The 18721-nt window shown below is 43.5% G+C and overlaps 3 protein-coding genes across 3 annotated transcripts in view; 1 reads left to right on the top strand and 2 right to left on the bottom strand.

The window, feature by feature from the left end:
- Positions 1-18721, top strand: part of LOC149451535 (uncharacterized) — a 61593-nt gene that overhangs the window by 27845 nt on the left and 15027 nt on the right. Inside the window, exon 3 of the mRNA XM_089690595.1 lies at positions 2114-2739. Coding sequence (XP_089546721.1) covers positions 2114-2739 — 626 coding nt within the window. The remainder of the gene's footprint in view (positions 1-2113; positions 2740-18721) is intronic.
- On the bottom strand, positions 12661-16297 carry LOC149451537 (uncharacterized; the record flags this gene model as incomplete). Its single annotated transcript, XM_089690569.1, has 1 exon — positions 12661-16297. A coding segment is annotated over one exon (810 nt), but the record flags the coding sequence as incomplete, so codon positions are not given.
- LOC149451536 (uncharacterized) lies at positions 16264-17252 on the bottom strand. Its single transcript, XM_089690568.1, has 3 exons — positions 17025-17252; positions 16793-16934; positions 16264-16398 (listed from the first exon to the last, which is right to left on the bottom strand). The coding sequence occupies exons 1-3, from the start codon at positions 17250-17252 to the stop codon at positions 16301-16303; spliced, it is 468 nt and encodes a 155-aa protein (XP_089546694.1). The 3' UTR covers positions 16264-16300.

Here is an 18721-nt window from a genome sequence, read left to right as displayed (position 1 = left end):
ACTCCTGACCCCTGCACTATATACTCTATGTTGTACATTACATACTCCTGACCCCTGCACTATATACTCTATGTTGTACATTACATACTCCTGACCCCTGCACTATATACTCTATGTTGTACATTACATACTCCTGACCCCTGCACTATATACTCTATATTGTACATTACATACTCCTGACCCCTGCACTATATACTCTATGTTGTACATTACATACTCCTGACCCCTGCATTACATACTCCTGACCCCTGCACTATATACTCTATGTTGTACATTACATACTACTGACCCCTGCACTATATGCTCTATGTTGTACATTACATACTCCTGACCCCTGCACTATATGCTCTATGTTGTACATTACATACTCCTGACCCCTGCACTATATGCTCTATGTTGTACATTACATACTCCTGACCCATGCACTATATACTCTATGTTGTACATTACATACTACTGACCCCTGCACTATATACTCTATGTTGTACATTACATACTCCTGACCCCTGCACTATATACTCTATGTTGTACATTACATACTCCTGACCCCTGCACTATATACTCTATGTTGTACATTACATACTCCTGACCCCTGCACTATATACTCTATGTTGTACATTACATACTCCTGACCCCTGCACTATATACTCTATGTTGTACATTACATACTCCTGACCCCTGCACTATATACTCTATATTGTACATTACATACTCCTGACCCCTGCACTATATACTCTTTGTTGTACATTACATACTCCTGACCCCTGCATTACATACTCCTGACCCCTGCACTATATACTCTATGTTGTACATTACATACTACTGACCCCTGCACTATATACTCTATGTTGTACATTACATACTCCTGACCCCTGCACTATATGCTCTATGTTGTACATTACATACTCCTGACCCCTGCACTATATGCTCTATGTTGTACATTACATACTCCTGACCCCTGCACTATATGCTCTATGTTGTACATTACATACTCCTGACCCATGCACTATATACTCTATGTTGTACATTACATACTACTGACCCCTGCACTATATACTCTGTTGTACATTACATACTCCTGACCCCTGCACTATATACTCTATGTTGTACATTACATACTCCTGACCCCTGCACTATATACTCCATGTTGTACATTACATACTCCTGACCCCTGCACTATATGCTCTATGTTGTACATTACATACTCCTGACTTCTGCTCTCCACCCTCCCCCCACTGCTATATATACACATAATATGGATTATCTTTTGTTACACCCATTTCCTCCCAGCTGGACATTTTATATCGAATGATGTGATTGGAGCACAGACTTTTACATGGTGATAATAATGTGATAACATCCTCCAACTTTGGACCCTTAAACAGAAAGTGATAATGAGGGAGGAGTCAGTACCCCAATGATAGTGGTCTTCAGGATCAGTCCAGTCTTCATCTTGGTTGTTCTCCCCCCATCCTCACTCTCTGACCTCTGGTGGGGCTCAGCCCCGCTGTTCTTCATGACTAAATCATGGAGTAAATAAGGAAGTGCAGTACTTCTTGTGTTGGGAAGATGGCGATGAGTGATAGAGGGGGTGGGGACCCTCGTCCTATAATCCCCTCATCACTGTCCCTCCTATAAAAGACAGTTCTGGTGGTTTCCTCACTCTCTGACTAAGGTCCATGAATAAAGAAATGACCTGGTAGGAGATCAGAGGAGCCATTTCCTAGTTCCCTTGAGGGTGGAATTGTAAGCTCCTCAGAGACCAAGCTGCTTGATGTGGGTGGAGTCCTGATTTGGGGGAACCAATCAGCTCCTGTCTAGTAATCCTCTTTGTCTTTGTATTTTAGTCCATGGCCGGGAGATGAGGAAAACATCTGAGGATTGTCTCACTCTGTCTCCAGACTGGAAAGTAGAAGATGAGGATATCACACAGTATAGTCCAGGAGAAAACCCGGTTCCCTCCAATGTCCATCCGGCACCACTCAGTGTAGATGGACCATCGGATTCCTCGTATCCTGAGGAACCTCAGACTGTGCGGGACCGGGCCGGCCTTCCAACAGGGAAGAGGCTCTCCTGTACTGAGTGCGGGAAGGGTTTACGGTGTAAATCAGAGCTTACTGTGCATAACAGATCTCACACGGGGGAGAAGCCGTATTCCTGTCTTGAGTGCGGGAAATGTTTTTCACAAAAGTCCAATCTTTACAAACATCAGAGATCCCACATGGGTGAGAAGCCATATTCTTGTCCTGAGTGCGGGAAATGTTTTTCAGTGAAGTCCCATCTTCACACACATCAGAGATCTCATACGGGGGAGAAGCCATATGCCTGTCCTGAGTGTGGGAAATGTTTTTCACAGAAGTCCAGTCTTTATAAACATCAGAAATCTTACACGGGGGAGAAGCCGTATTCCTGTCCTGAGTGTGGGAAATGTTTTTCAGCGAAGTCCGATCTTTACACACATCAGAGATCTCATACGGGAGAGAAGCCGTATCCCTGTACTGAGTGTGGGAAATGTTTTTCAGTGAAGTCCCATCTGCACACACATCAGAGATCTCATACAGGGGAAAAGCCATATTCCTGTCCTGAGTGTGGGAAATGTTTTTCAGTGAAGTCCCATCTTCACACACATCAGAGATCTCATACGGGGGAAAAGCCATATTCCTGTCCTGTGTGTGGGAAATGTTTTTCACAGATGTCCAGTCTTTATAAACATCAGAGATCTCACACGGGAGAGAAGCCGTATTCCTGTCCTGAGTGCGGGAAATGGTTTTCAGTGAAGTCCAATCTTTACAAACATCAGAGATCTCACACGGGGGAGAAGCCATATTCCTGTCCTGAGTGTGGGAAATGTTTTTCACACAAGTCCAATCTTTCCAGACATCAGAGATCTCACATGGGAGAGAAGCCACTTTCCTGTCCTGAGTGAGGAAAATGTTCCTCTCTGAAGTCCTTTCTTCCTGTACATCAGGGGTCCCACACAACCCTGGAGGTGTATTAGTGCCTTGAGTGCGGGAAATGTCTTCTAGATGAATATAGCTGGACATCCCAGCTCTCATTTGGGGAAGAAGCACACCCTGATATACACCTCAGATATACTCCATGGCTGATCTTCCTCATGGAAGAAACAGTCCATAAGGAGATCAGAGGTCCCCAAAGACATGGATGAAGTGTGGGACTGGGTTGGCCATTGATGGCAGGAGAAGAAGTTTTCAATGTATTTTCCATGAATGGAAGACATTCCAGCAGCTCAGATGTGACCCTAATAACATTGGTTCCCCCATTCACACAGGAGGAATGGACATGAACTCTCACTGAGGGAATTGCTATACAAACATTCTATGAATAGACCCCCAAATGTCAGGAGACGTTTCTATAAAGACGGGAAGTATGGAGCAGAGAAATGAATAGACCTCCCAGCAATGTTATTACCAGGCTGCAGCTAGGGGGAGCTCTAATGTCACCCCAGCAGAGGGATCCCATCTAGCCCACATTAACCCTCTCACTGCCAGAGCTGTTTCTGCATGATTTTGCACACACGGGAAAATGCAGATTTTGGTCCTGAAGATGAGATAAACCCCCAAACATCTATTCTGTGACATCAGAGGCCCTGGAGAATAAAATGGTGGTGATTGTTAAGGTGTTCCCCGTACACAGATTCCCCTTCATATCCGCCTTTATTTCCTCCTTTCCCCCATTTTCTATGTTGGGATCTTTTCTACAATACTTTGTTATAATAATGGAACACGTTGTGTATTGTATTGTACACCAATAATAATGACTCCGCCCCCACATTCCAGACAAGGGATCTTCCTGACCAATCGGATTCCTTCCTTTACTGTTTCCTGATTTTTATGCTTCAATCTTGTTAAATGTAAAATTATAATAAAACATTTATTGAACAAAAACTATTGTGTGTGTCGGTGCAATGACGGCAAACTTCAATATAGAACATTGCTCCTCGGTGACACCTCACACCCTTCAATAACGGCGCAGAGTGCGGGGGTCAGCAGTATATCATATACAGCCCACCATACAGAGTGCAGAGGGGGGCTGTAGTGTGCCCCCCCTCCTGATCCATACCAGGCCACATGCCCACAACATGGGGGGCACCTTACCAGGGGGGATTCCCCCAGGCATAGCACCTTGGCTGGTGGCTGTGGGGATCTGTGGGTGGGGGTCATATTGGATTCTGGAACCCCCTTTAATAACAAGGGACCCCCATATACCGTCCCCCATGTGAATGAGTATGGGGTATATAGTACCCGACAATAGCACCAGCCCAATGATAGCTCCCTAAACTGTCATCATCTACATAAGTGAAGGGACAGGGATGGTGGGACCTTATTACCCAAATGTGACCAGTGACCATATTTGGTCAGTGATGTCACTGCTATCCCCGCCCCCTTCCTTACATGGCAGGGATTCCCAATGACATCACTGATTCCTGGGGGTGTGGCCGCTGTACCCATCCATGTCTTCCTCAGGCACCAGTGACAGCGGGAAGCTGTTATACAATGAGGAACAGAAGTATTTGAACCCCCTGCGATTTTGCAAGTTCTCCCACTTCTCCATCATGGAGGGTCTGACATTCACATTGTAGGTGCATTCCCACTCTGAGGACAGAATTCAGGAGATCACATTGCAGGGGATTCCCACTCTGAGGACAGAATTCAGGAAATCCCATTGTATGATTTGTAAAGAATGTATTTGTCTCGCACTGCTGAACAGAAGTATTTGAACCCCTGAGAAGATCCGTGTTAATATTTGGTACAGAAGCCTTTGTTTGCAATTCCAGAGGTCAGACGTTTCCTGTAGTTCCTGACCAGGTTTGCACTGCAACAGGGATTTTGGCCGACTCCTCCACACCGATCTCCTCTAGATCTGTCAGGTTTCGGGGCTGTCGCTGAGCAACATGGAGTTTCAGCTCCCTCCAAAGATGTTCTATTGGATTTAGGTGTGGAGACTGGCTAGGCCACTCCAGAACCTTGATATGCTTCTTACGGAGCCACTCCTTGGTTCTCCTGGCTGTGCTTCGGGTCGTTGTCATGTTGGAAGACCCAGCCACGACCCATCTTCAATGCTCTGACTGAGGGAAGGAGGTTGTTGCTCAAAATCTCACAATAAATGGCCCCATTTATCCTTTCCTTAATACAGTGCAGTCGTCCTGTCCCCTTCACAGAAAAGCACCCCCAAAGCATGATGTTACCACCCCCATGCTTCACAGTAGGGATGGTGTTCTTGGGATGCAACTCATCCTTCTTTTTCCTCCAAACACAACAAGTGAAGTTTAGACCAAAAAGTTCTCCTTTGGTCTCATCTGACCACATGACTTTCTCCCATGCCTCCTCTGGATCATCCAGATGGTCATTGGCAAACTTCAGACGGGCCTGGACATGTGATGACTTGAGCAGGGGAGCCTTCAGACGGGCCTGGACATGTGATGACTGGAGCAGGGGAACCTTCAGACGGGCCTGGACATGTGATGACTTGAGCAGGGGAACCTTCCGTGCAATGCATGATTTGAAACCATGACGGCGTAGTGACCTGTGAAACTGTGGTCCCAGCTCTCTTCATGTCATTGACCAGCTCCTCCCTTGTAGTTCTGGGCTGATTCCTCACCTTTCTTCTCATCAGTGATACCCCACGAGGTGACATCTTGCATGGAGCCCCAGTCCGAGGGAGACTGACAGTCGTCTTTAGCCTCTTCCATTTTCTAACAATTGCTCCAACAGTTGATCTATTTTCACCAAGCTGCTTGGCAATTGCCCCGTAGCCCTTTCCAGCCTTGTGGAGGTCCACAATTTTGTCTCTGGTGTCTTTTGACAGCTCTTTGGTCTTGCCCATGGTGGTAGTTGGCGTCTGACTGACTGTGGGGTGGACAGGTGTCTATAAAGAGCTCAGACAGGTGCTACTAAGTGAGATCAATGAGTGGAGTAGAGGTGGACTTTTTAAAGGCACAGGAACCGGTCTTTTAGAGCCAGAATTCATGCTGTTTCTCAGGTGTTCAAATACTTCTGTTCAGCAGTGCGAGACAAATACATTCTTTACAAATCATACAATGTGATCTCCTGATATTTGTTTTAAATTCTGTCTCTCAGAGTGGGAATGCACCTACAATGTGAATGTCAGACCCTCCATGATTTCTAAGTGGGAGAACTTGCAATATTGCAGGGGGTTCAAATACTTCTGTTCCTCACTGTATATAGAAGTGGTAGAAATGTCTCTTCTATATTATGTGATGATCGACTCCTGCAAAACACGGGACCGGAACAGGCAAAGTTTGGTTTGTACTGTCGTCTCATCCCTAATCTCCGACAGCTAAACCCAGAGATCATCCCAAGTGGTCATTGTATTTGTCCCTTACATTGGTGACCAATGGGAGAAGGACCCCTATATCAGTGGTCAGTGTAGTGGTCCCTTACATTGGTGACCAATGGGAGAAGGACCCCTTATATCAGTGGTCAGTGTAGTGGTCCCTTACATTGGTGACCAATAGGAGAAGGACCCCTTTATATCAGTGGTCAGTGTAGTGGTCCCTTAAATTGGTGACCAATGGGAGAAGGACCCCCTTATATTAGTGGTCAGTGTAGTGGCCCCTTACATTGGTGACCAATGGGAGAAGGACCCTCTTATATCAGTGGTCAGTGTAGTGGTCCCTTACATTGGTGACCAATGGGAGAAGGACCCTCTTATATCAGTGGTCAGTGTAGTGGCCCCTTACATTGGTGACCAATGGGAGAAGGACTCCTTATATCAGTAGTCAGTGTAGTGGCCCCTTACAATGGTGACCAATGGGAGAAGGGCCCCCTTATATCAGTGGCCAATGTAGTGGTCCCTTACATTGGTGACCAATGGGAGAAGGACCCCTTTATATCAGTAGTCAGTGTAGTGGTCCCTTACATTGATAAGACCAACGTATTAACAATCTATGAGGAGGTGAGCTGTAATCTGGATAAAGGAACCCCCGTGGATGTAGAAGCAACGAGGATTGTGTCACTTCCAGAGTCACTCAGATGTAAACAAGCCATTTCCAGCTTGTGAAAGCATCAGAATGAACTGATCTTGGTTTGATCGGATGTTTTTATGGTCAGATTGGGATCTGGGGTCCACTAGACCCCAGATGTCTCAGTAAAGAGAACCTGTCTGATAGCAATAAATGTAATGCAAAGAATTGGGACAGTGCAAAAATAGAAAACAAATTAAGGAAATAATTAAAAAAATGAAAGCACCCCCCCCCCTGTGTTTGCACACAAAGGCTAACACATACGGAAGTCCACCACACATTGTAAACGGTGTTCTCACCCCACGTGTCTCCACACAGGTATGGCTGGAAATGTCAGAGTGAGAGCGATAATTCCGGCATCAGACCTCCTGTGTAACTCTACACTGGTAACCTGAGTGACACCTATGGGGGGTATTTAGGCCCCGTAGTTTGGCGCCGTTCCACTGTGTGATGACTTTTGGACTGTTTATTAAGAAAAATTATATTATCTCAAATTGGGAATCCTAGCTGACTGCCATGGGTTAACATCCTGGGTTGATTTCCAGTGACCTTCTAGGAAGTTACAAAAAACAATGAGTGGAAGAAATTTGTCTAAGATACAATGAGGCTAAACCACCAGTATTTGAATTTCTTCAGGTGACCAAACACCGGACCATAATTGACAATCGTGGGATTAAGCTCTCCCAAAACCTTGGAAGGTGTGTGATCACCAAACAAAACCTCTGAACTGTCACAATCGGCTATTGAATCCTGAGGTTAAAATCCAGTCCAATCTGTTTACCCCAATTACCCAACAATGGATGGGGGTCTTCTGAAATGAATGTAAAAAAAACCAGCATAAGAAAAGTGTGGCTTATATCAACGGAAATATTATCAAGGGGATACTTCCACACACCAAAATCTGTTCAATAAAGTTGGCTACTGCAAACCACTCAACTGAAGTTTGAAGTTATAAAATATAAGATGGTTTGTGAGTTGGGTAATTTCTATATTTCCAAAGGAAATCAGCCATTCCAATACAGTTCATATATCAGAAAAATGAGAAACCGAATATATTCATATATTTCTATGGTCCTTATCCAAGAGTTAGAAGGGAAATCATCTATATTTGAATAGGACATATATTTGATCCATAAAGACATACTGTTTATATCAGAGGGGGAGTCATCATTAAGACCACCAGTTCATTTGTAATACCTGACTGTCCCCAGTGGACAGGTCAGGAACCTCTATAGGTACGCAAACCTCTCAACCGTCCAATCAACAAGCCTGTTGGGAGGTCCCTCAGAACAAAGGACTTGTATGGTATAAAAGAGCATACACCTCAAATTGAAAAAAAAACTTAAAAACGTCTTCTAAAAAACTTCTTCTAAAGACTTCTGATCTGCTAAAGACTTCTAAGACTGTTACTACTTCTGAAACTACTTATCTACCCTGTTGCTACTATATACTGCACTATACTCACTTGCTACCTGCGGCCATTTTGCTGAGAACTTCCAGCTGCCATTTTATTTTTGAAGGCCATTTTGAAAGAAAAGATTTCCACCAGAGATGCTGATGCTCATTTAAATTCTGGTGCCTGACTGCCCAGAAACATTTCTTTTCCCTACTGCATCGCACTGGGAGGCCTCAAAATCAAGATTTTTGGGAGTGGTGAGACTGTGCCAAAATATTGTAATGTTCTTTGATATTTAAAACTTATTAAGATTTACACCATTTTATTGTGTGGTTAGGAATGTATTTAGGCTCTCTGAATAATTATTAATGTAACTTTTTGAGTATTGGTATTGAGGTTATATACTGCATACTAACTGATTTGTACTGTTGTTGTGGTGCTAATTATCAGAGACACTTTCTTATTTCCCTACGGCCGCGGGAAAATGGAAATAATATCTGAAGCACTATAGGCTGCAACTAATCCCTCATAAATTTGTTTTAAGTTCCTTGATAACCATATCCTGTATGATACCGTAGATATTAGCATATTACATCTTTGATTGTGTGTACGAATATAGTCATCACCAGTATTTTGCGTTTGTATTAATATATATATAAATTTTGTACATAAATAAATGTATTTATCAAAAAGGCAAATTTTGTGTATATGGTAACAAAATCATATTGGTAAAAAAGAACTCAAGGTATATTATTAAGTGGTGATCAAATTATTATGGTGTCCAAATTATTGGTTTCTTAAATATTTGCCGTATTCTAACGGCTGGAGGCACTGCGATATTTTGTTTAAGGGAGAGGACTCCGCCCTACGTATTTAGAACAAATTATTACATAAACCACCACAACTGGCGTTTGCAATTTTAAAGCGTGACATGTTAGGTATCTATTTACTCGGCATAACATCATCTTTTACCCTAAAAATGGTATTATATTGTGTTTGCTGCACTAACATTAGGTAAAGTTTCTTTTCTAAAAAATGTACATAAAAAAAGCTGCAGAAATACGGAGCAACAAATATTGTACCAGCAACCATGTTACTCTCCAGGGTCTCTGCTTATATATAATATTTGGGGGCTCTCAGTCATTTCCCCGCAAATAATGACTTTTACATGTCGGAATGTCAGAATTGGCCGGGTAGGGAAGTATTAATAATAAATACAATAAATAATCGTCTCCTGACATTTAGGAGTCTATTAATAAATGGAACAACAACTCCCCCAGGTAGAAGTGCCGGTACAGTCCATTCCTTCTGTGTGAATGGGATGGGGGGACCAATGGTAGGAGGCTCTTTGCTGAGCTGCTTGAAGGGTTTCCATCCATTTCACATGGAAAATACCACATTTGTCTATTGGATGGTGAGAATTCCTAGGATACTTAGCGCCATCTAAAGGCCAAATGAAGAATTTCCCATTTTAAATCAATGGCTGGTTTCATAGTGTTGGTTTAACCCCCTGACGCTGAGTGCATGCAAATTAGCGGCCTCTCAGACCTGGGATTTGTTCCGTGGGGCCGCTAATTTGTGTACCTGTCTTTGTTGGGAGCACACCGCACGGCGCACTCCCAGCACAAAGACTGGGGTGTCACTGAGAGCCCCGGGTTCTGGAACTCTCAATTCCGGGTCACATAATCGCTGTGATAGCATCAGTCACTATGAAGCCCACCCTCTGTTTTCTCTCTTTGAATGGAAGAGAGATACATTGTATCATTATATACATCCTATTATACATTGTATCATTATATACATTATATTACACATTGTATCATTATATACATCCTATTATACATTGTATCATTATATACATTCTATTACACATTGTATCATTATATACATCCCAGTATACATTGTATCATTGTATACATCCCATTATACACTGTATCATTATATACATTTTATTTCACATTGTATCATTATATACATCCTATTATACATTGTATCATTATATACATTATATTACACATTGTATCATTATATATATTCTATTACACATTGTATCATTATATACACTCTATTATACATTGTCTCATTGTATACATCCTATTATACATTGTATCATTATATACATCATATTATACATTGTATTATTATATATCCCATTATACATTGTATCATTATATACATTATATTACACATTGTATCATTATATACATCCTATTATACATTGTATCATTATATACATTATATTACACATTGTATCATTATATACATCCTATTATACATTGTATCATTATATACATCATATTACACATTGTATCATTATATACATTATATTACACATTGTATCATTATATACATTCCATTATACATTGTATCATTATATACATTATATTACACATTGTATCATTATATACAGTCAGGTCCATAAATATTGGGACATCGACACAATTCTAACATTTTTGGCTCTATACACCACCACAATGGATTTGAAATGAAACAAACAAGATGTGCTTTAACTGCAGACTGTCAGCTTTAATTTGAGGGTATTTACATCCAAATCAGGTGAACGGTGTAGGAATTACAACAGTTTGCATATGTGCCTCCCACTTGTTAAGGGACCAAAAGTAATGGGACAATTGGCTTCTCAGCTGTTCCATGGCCAGGTGTGTGTTATTCCCTCATTATCCCAATTACAATGAGCAGATAAAAGGTCCAGAGTTCATTTCAAGTGTGCTATTTGCATTTGGAATCTGTTGCTGTCAACTCTCAAGATGAGATCCAAAGAGCTGTCACTATCAGTGAAGCCATCATTAGGCTGAAAAAACAAAACAAACCCATTAGAGAGATAGCAAAAACATTAGGCGTGGCCAAAACAACTGTTTGGAACATTCTTAAATAGAAGGAACGCACCGGTGAGCTCAGCAACACCAAAAGACCCGGAAGACCACGGAAAACAACTGTGGTGGATGAGCGAAGAATTCTTTCCCTGGTGAAGAAAACACCCTTCACAACAGTTGGCCAGATCAAGAACACTCTCCAGGAGGTAGGTGTATGTGTGTCAAAGTCACCAATCAAGAGAAGACTTCACCAGAGTGAATACAGAGGGTTCACCACAAGATGGAAACCATTGGTGAGCCTCAAAAACAGGAAGGCCAGATTAGAGTTTGCCAAACGACATGTAAAAAAGCCTTCACAGTTCTGGAACAACATCCTATGGACAGATGAGACCGACATCAACTTGTACCAGAGTGATGGGAAGAGAAGAGTATGGAGAAGGAACTGCTCATGATCCTCAGCATACCACCTCATCAGTGAAGCATGGTGGTGGTAGTGTCATGGCGTGGGCATGTATGGCTGCCAATGGAACTGCTTCTCTTGTATGTATTGATGATGTGACTGCTGACAGAAGCAGCCGGATGAATTGTGAAGTGTTTCGGGAATATTATCGGCTCATATTCAGCCAAATGCTTCACAACTCATTGGACGCTTCACAGTGCAGATGGACAATGACCCAAAGCAGACTGCAAAAGACACCAAAGAAGTGGAATGTTCTGCAATGGCCAATCACCTGACCTGAATCCGATTGAGCATTTCACTTGCTGAAGACAAAACTGAAGGGAAAATGCCCCAAGAACAAGCAGGAACTGAAGACAGTTGCAGTAGAGGCCTGGCAGAGCATCACCAGGGATGAAACCCAGCGTCTGGTGATGTCTATGCGTTCCAGACTTCAGGCTGTCATTGACTGCAAAGGATTTGCAACCAAGTATTAAAAAGTGAAAGTTTGATTTATGATTATTATTCTGTCCCATTACTTTTGGTCCCTTAACAAGTGGGAGGCATATATGCAAACTGTTGTAATTCCTACACCGTTCACCTGATTTGGATGTAAATACCCTCAAATTAAAGCTGACAGTCTGCAGTTAAAGCACATCTTGTTTGTTTCATTTCAAATCCATTGTGGTGGTGTATAGAGCCAAAAATGTTAGAAGTGTGTCCATGTCCCAATATTTATGGACCTGACTGTACATCCTATTATACATTGTATAATTATATACATTATATTACACATTGTCTCATTATATACATTCTATTATACATCGTATCATTATATACATTCTATTATACATTGTATCATTATATACATTCTATTACACATTGTATCATTATATACATTATATTACACATTGTCTCATTATATACATTCTATTATACATCGTATCATTATATACATTCTATTACACATTGTATCATTATATACATTCTATTACACATTGTATCATTATATACATTATATTACACATTGTCTCATTATATACATTCTATTATACATTGTATCATTATATACATTCTATTATACATCGTATCATTATATACATTCTATTATACATTGTATCTCTCTCTGTCATTTCTGAAAGAAAAAAAAGTGTGTGTTAAAAGTGTATATAAATAAATATATTAACCGCTTTCCCACCACCATATAGCAGAAATACTACTACAGGGCAGAGGGGTGTGTAAATTCATGTACATATACATGATTTTGCACTTCTGGGTAGGGGGCACGTGTGAGCCACATGTGCATGCCCTACCTGCGCCACCGTTGGTGGCCTCAGCTGTCAATCACTGGATCCCAGACAGTGATTCCCTGCCGGCACCCGGCAATTGCTGTGTATCACCGATGGGTGAGAGACCTGTGTATAAACAATACAGATCTCTCCCCTGTCAGCTCCTGCGCACTGCTTTGTATGGTTCTGCATAGCAGTGTGCACACAGTGAAGCACACACACAGCCCCCATAGTGAAAAAGCACACAGTTATCCCTTTGATCATCCCAAATGTTAACCCCTTCCTGCCCAGTGCCATTAGTACAGTGTCAGTGCTTTTTATTAGCACTGATCACTGTATTGGTGTCACTGGAGATGTCAGTGACACCAAGTCAGTTTCCTCCAGTACCAGAATACCCGTTGCAGTCCCGCTATAAGTCACTGACCATTACTAGTATTAGAAAAAAAAATCCCAGTATCTACACCGCTATTTGTAGACGCTATAACTTTCATGTAAACCAATTAATTTACATGTATTGGGATTTGTTTTAGCAAAGACACGGAGCAGAATACATTTTGCCCTAAATTTATCATGACATTTTTTTTACAGAGGCAAATTCATTAGGGTGCAGCGTTGCATGACCGCGCAATTGTCCATTAAAGTAACGCAGCACCATAACGCAAAAAATGGCCCGGTCAGGAGGGAGGGATAAATAAATAAAAATACCTAGATGAAGGCTTGATGTAGGTCAGTGTCAGGGGTAGTGTTTGGGTCAAGGTCAGGGTCAAAGGTCAAGTTCAAGAGTCAGGGTCAGTATTATTTTGTGAGGATTTTTATTTTGATGTTGAAATTAGTGTCAGTGTCAGGATAATAGTCGCAGCAAAATGCTCCGTATGGTGTGTGGGCTGTACTGCGGGTACAAACAACAACTATCATACATGTGTGGGATCCCTGCCATCGGCAGGACCTGGAGGAATGATTTTGGGTTGTTCTTTGGTAGTTGGTTATGGCAGCAGCAAGAAACACACAGCTACATTAAATAAAAAATGTTTTGTTTACAATTTTAGGTCAGTTTTCCTTTGTTAATAGAAAACAGCGCGGTATAATCCACCCCGATGTACAAAGTAGGTGTGATGATACGGACGGGTTTACTAACAGGTCAAAGTTGTAAAATTGTGCTTAGGCATTAACATGTGTTTTCCCCTGAGGTGTGACGGGGTTAATAACTGACATCCCTCAGTGTGTGCTGGACTAAGAAGTGCGGGAGAATGATCTCAGGGATTTGGATGGAACCCGGCCTGGCCCAGGAGACCAAGGGAGGGGTCTAAGTACCAAGAATTCACTGAGCCCGTGTGACCAGATCCCGGCCTGGCCCAGGAGACCAAGGGAGGGGTCTATGTACCAAGAATTCACTGAGCGTATGTGACCAGAGCCCTGCCTGGCCCAGGAGACCAAGGGAGGGGTCTATGTGCCAAGAATTCACTGAGCGCGTATGACCAGATCCCGGCCTGGCCCAGGAGACCAAGGGAGGGGTCTATGTACCAAGAATTCACTGAGCGTATGTGACCAGAGCCCTGCCTGGCCCAGGAGACCAAGGGAGGGGTCTATGTGCCAAGAATTCACTGAGCGCGTATGACCAGATCCCGGCCTGGCACAGGAGACCAAGGGAGGGGTCTATGTACCAAGAATTCACTGAGCGTGTGTGACCAGAGCCCTGCCTGGCCCAGGAGACCAAGGGAGGGGTCTATGTACCAAGAATTCACTGAGCGCGTGTGACCAGATCCCGGCCTGGCCAGGAGACCAAGGGAGGGGTCTATGTACCAAGAATTCACTGAGCGCGTGTGACCAGAGCCCTGCCTGGCCCAGGAGACCAAGGGAGGGGTCTATGTACCAAGAATTCACTGAGCGCGTGTGACCAGGTCCCGACCTGGCCCAGGAGACCAAGGGAGGGGTCTATGTACCAAGAATTCACTGAGCGCATGTGACCAAAATTCATCCAGATCCTGGAGGGAATGTAACTCCGGGATTTCCTATGATGGTCGCCTCCATCTACCCCATAATGGGAAACGTTTCCCACAATTCAGTTCAATGCACAAATATGGCCACTAGATGGAACCCAGGAAATCCGAATATAAAATAAAATCCAGCCAACATTCATCTTGGAGAATGTGGATCACATCTGTTCAGTTATTTGTTTATAAATCACACCTCCAAGTGTGAAATCTCCCACCACAAAATGTACTCAGCCAATCACAGGGCAGGACTCCGTTTTTATTCTTCTCCTGCCATCACTGGCCAACCCGGTCCCACACTTCATCCATGTCTTTGGGGACCTCTGATCTCCTTATGAACTGTTTCTTCCATGATGAAGATCAGCCATGGAGTATATCTGAGGTGTATATCAGGGTGTGCTTCTTCCCCACATGAGAGCTGGGATGTCCAGCAACATTCATCTAGAAGACATTTCCCGCACTCAAGGCACTAATACACCTCCAGGGTTGTTTGGGACCCCTGATGTACAGGAAGACAGGACTTCAGTGAGGAACATTTCCCTCACTCAGGACAGGAAATTTGCGTCTCCTCTGTGTGAGATTTCTGATGTCTGGAAAGACTAGTCTTCTGTGAAAAACATTTCCCGCACTCAGGACAGAAATACGGCTTCTCTCCTGTGTGAGATCTCTGATGTGTGGAAAGATTTGACTTCATTGAAAAACATTTCCCACAACATGGACAGGAATACGGCTTCTCCCCCGTGTGAGTTCTCTGATGTCTGGCAAGTTCTGATTTTTGTACAAAACATTTTGCACACTCATAACAAGAATATGGTTTCTCCCCCGTGTGAGATCTCTGATGTATATGAAGATTGGACTTCTGCGCAAAACATTTACCGCACTCAAGACAGGAATATGGCTTCTCCCCCATGTGAGATCTCTGATGTCTGTAAAGAGTGGACATCTGGGAAAAACATTTCATGCACTCAGAACAGGAATATGGCTTCTCACCTGTATGCAGAAACCGATGTATTTCAAAATTGGACTTTTGTGAAAAACATTTCCCGCACTCAGGACACGAAAATGGCTTCTCACCTATGTGAGTCCTTTTATGCACATAAAGACCCGATTTAAAATGGAAACATTTCCCACACTCTGGACAGGAATGTGGTTTTTCCCCCGTGTGAGATCTTATATGTACGTTAAGATGGGATTTAAAATGGAAACCCTTCCCGCACTCAGTACAGGGAAACCTCTTCCCTGTTGGAAGGCCGGCCTGGTCCCACACAGTCTGTGGTTCCTCAGGATACGAGGAATCCGATGATCCATCTACACTGGGTGATGCCGGATGAACATTGGAGGGAGCCGGGTTTTCTCATGGACTATACTGTGTGATGTCCTCATCTTCTACTTTCCAGTCTGGAGACAAAGTGAGACAATCCTCGGAGGTTTTCCTCATCTCCCGGCCATGGACTAAAATACAAAGACAAAGAGGATTACTAGACAGGAGCTGATTGGTTCCCCCAAACCAGGACTCCGCCCACATCAGGCAGCTTGGTCTCTGAGGAGCTTACAATTCCACCCTCAAGGGAACTAGGAAATGGCTCCTCTGATCTCCTACCAGGTCATTTCTTTATTCATGGACCTTAGTCAGAGAGTGAGGAAACAACCAGAACTGATACATAAATTGTGTCTGCAGCACAGAGAAGGAAGATTATCCGAGAGAAATCCAGGAATACAGGACGGGGAACACAGCTCAGGAAAGTGACCAGGGGATTACAGGCTGATATCACCCAGTCCCCGCCCTACTCTGGACCAATCAGTGAGCAGTATGGGTGGAGGAATGGATTTAGTGTTCATGACCCACCTGTGCTGATCTCTGTAGGAGTGTCCTCCTCTATAAATGTCCCCGTTATTCCATCCTCCTCCATAGACTGCTGATCATCCCTCACATACGCCTCTTCTTCTTCTGCTTTCACCTCAAATTCTATATCGATTGGATCTCCACTCTAAATCAAGGAAATGAGAGAAAATATCACATTAAAAAATTCACACATCACCCCTACAAGTCCATGTTCTAGATACTCCATCCCACCAACCTTGTAATAGTGAGGGATGGTGTGACCTTCCTGTGTGGAATCCCGGGAATACAGAGGACGGGGACATCTCTCTGGTGGGTTCCTGGTATTAGGTGGCTCCATCATATCCTTGTGTCCTTCTGAAAACTCCTCCATCACTCCATACTCCTCATCCTCCTCTTTATACTCTTCTTTAACATCAATATTATCATCCCCGAGGATTCCACTCTGAAAGATATAATAAAACATTCATTGTAACAAACATGCTGTGTATAAATCACAACTACCAATAATTGTCATCATCTACCTGATGATGGTGAGGGATGGTGTGACCTTCCTGTGTGGAATCCCGGGAATACAGAGGACGGGGACATCTCTCTGGTGGGTTCCCATGACTGGATCCATCTGTAGGAAACACACACACTGACTGAATCCATTGTTTCTATGTGTTTATCAGATGATGGGGGATCTAGGTGGATCCTCCGTACTGCTCTCTCCTTTACAATAAAGTCTCCTCTTACCCGGTGATGTGAGGGGCGGCTGATTGTCCATCATGACGTCCTTGTAGAGATCCTTGTGTCCTTCTAAATACTCCCACTCCTCCATGGAGAAATAGACAGTGACACCCTGACACCTTATAGGAACCTGACACACACAATGATACAGTCACCATCCAGACACATCCCTTGTCTGTTACTGGAGAATGTCCCAGAATTCCCGGCACCGCTCACCTCTCCTGTCAGCAGCTCAGTGATCTCTCTGGTGACTTCTAGAATCTTCTTCTTCTTTCTCTCTTCTATCAGGGAGGGAGGTGGAGGCAATGTGATGTCATATGATCTCCAGACTTCTCAGGAGGAAAACTCTACATCTGAACACAAATAGTCACATCAAATGATATTCCCAGAATCCTCCTCACCTCTCCATTCAGGTCTCCATTTTATTAAAGCCCCACTTCAGGCTGAGCTATAAGGAATTCTGACATCATTACATGAAATGAAGGATCAACAGTTCTGCTTTAGTTGTGAGGATGTAAAGGGTCCACCCACAGCCTAAGAGTACTGGATAAAAGAAAAAAAAGCTGGATGGAGGGACATTGGGGGGAGGAGCTGTGAGGTCAGTGTGATGTCATAGGATTCTCTGACTCTGGATGGAGGGACATTGGGAGGAGCTGTGAGGTCAGTGTGATATCATAGGATTCTCTGACTCTGGATGGAGGGACATTGGGAGGAGGAGCTGTGAGGTCAGTGTGATGTCTTAGGACATATAGACTCTGGATGGAGGGATACTTGGATGGGGAGATTTGAGGGGTCCTCTATATGAGGCTCCTATGCAAACCAATACCTTGTTCCTGGGTGCGTCCTACCTCTCCTAAACTGAAGAGTGAACTTTGACCTTTTCCATCCAGAAATCTGTGCGGAATCTGTGGAAGTAAGCTGTCATGTGATCAGGTGACGTGCGGAGGAACGGAGTGTAAATAGCAGACAATTGTCTCCAGAGCCCCTAATGGTGGGGATGGATTTGGCGGCGTGCTGGTGCCAAGTTTCCTCCCCCCAGGGTCACTGCAGGTGTGGAGAAAAGCTGTGTAAGAGGATATGGAGGAGAGATGAGGAGGAGATCCAGGAATCAGGAGAAAGGTCAGGGCAAGCAACAGACGAGCGCATCCAAGAGACCAAGCCGGGGTCACTACACAGAAAATCAATCCAAGGAAACAACAGGCA

This window comes from Staurois parvus, unplaced genomic scaffold (genome assembly GCF_062004578.1).
Source record: "Staurois parvus isolate SC_StPar_1 unplaced genomic scaffold, SC_StPar_1.0 ptg000534l, whole genome shotgun sequence".
Lineage (NCBI taxonomy): Eukaryota > Metazoa > Chordata > Amphibia > Anura > Ranidae > Staurois > Staurois parvus.
Note: the sequence above shows the minus strand (reverse complement) of the source record. Positions and strands in the feature narration are given on the sequence as shown.

Coding starts and splice junctions, on each gene's coding strand:
- LOC149451536 (XM_089690568.1), bottom strand. CDS start 17,252: ATGTTTTATTATATCTTTCAGAGTGGAATCCTCGGGGATGATAATATT. Junction 16,935..17,024: donor CCATCCCTCACTATTACAAG/GTTGGTGGGATG, acceptor TCCTTGATTTAG/AGTGGAGATCCAATCGATAT. Junction 16,399..16,792: donor TCCTACAGAGATCAGCACAG/GTGGGTCATGAA, acceptor TTTGTATTTTAG/TCCATGGCCGGGAGATGAGG.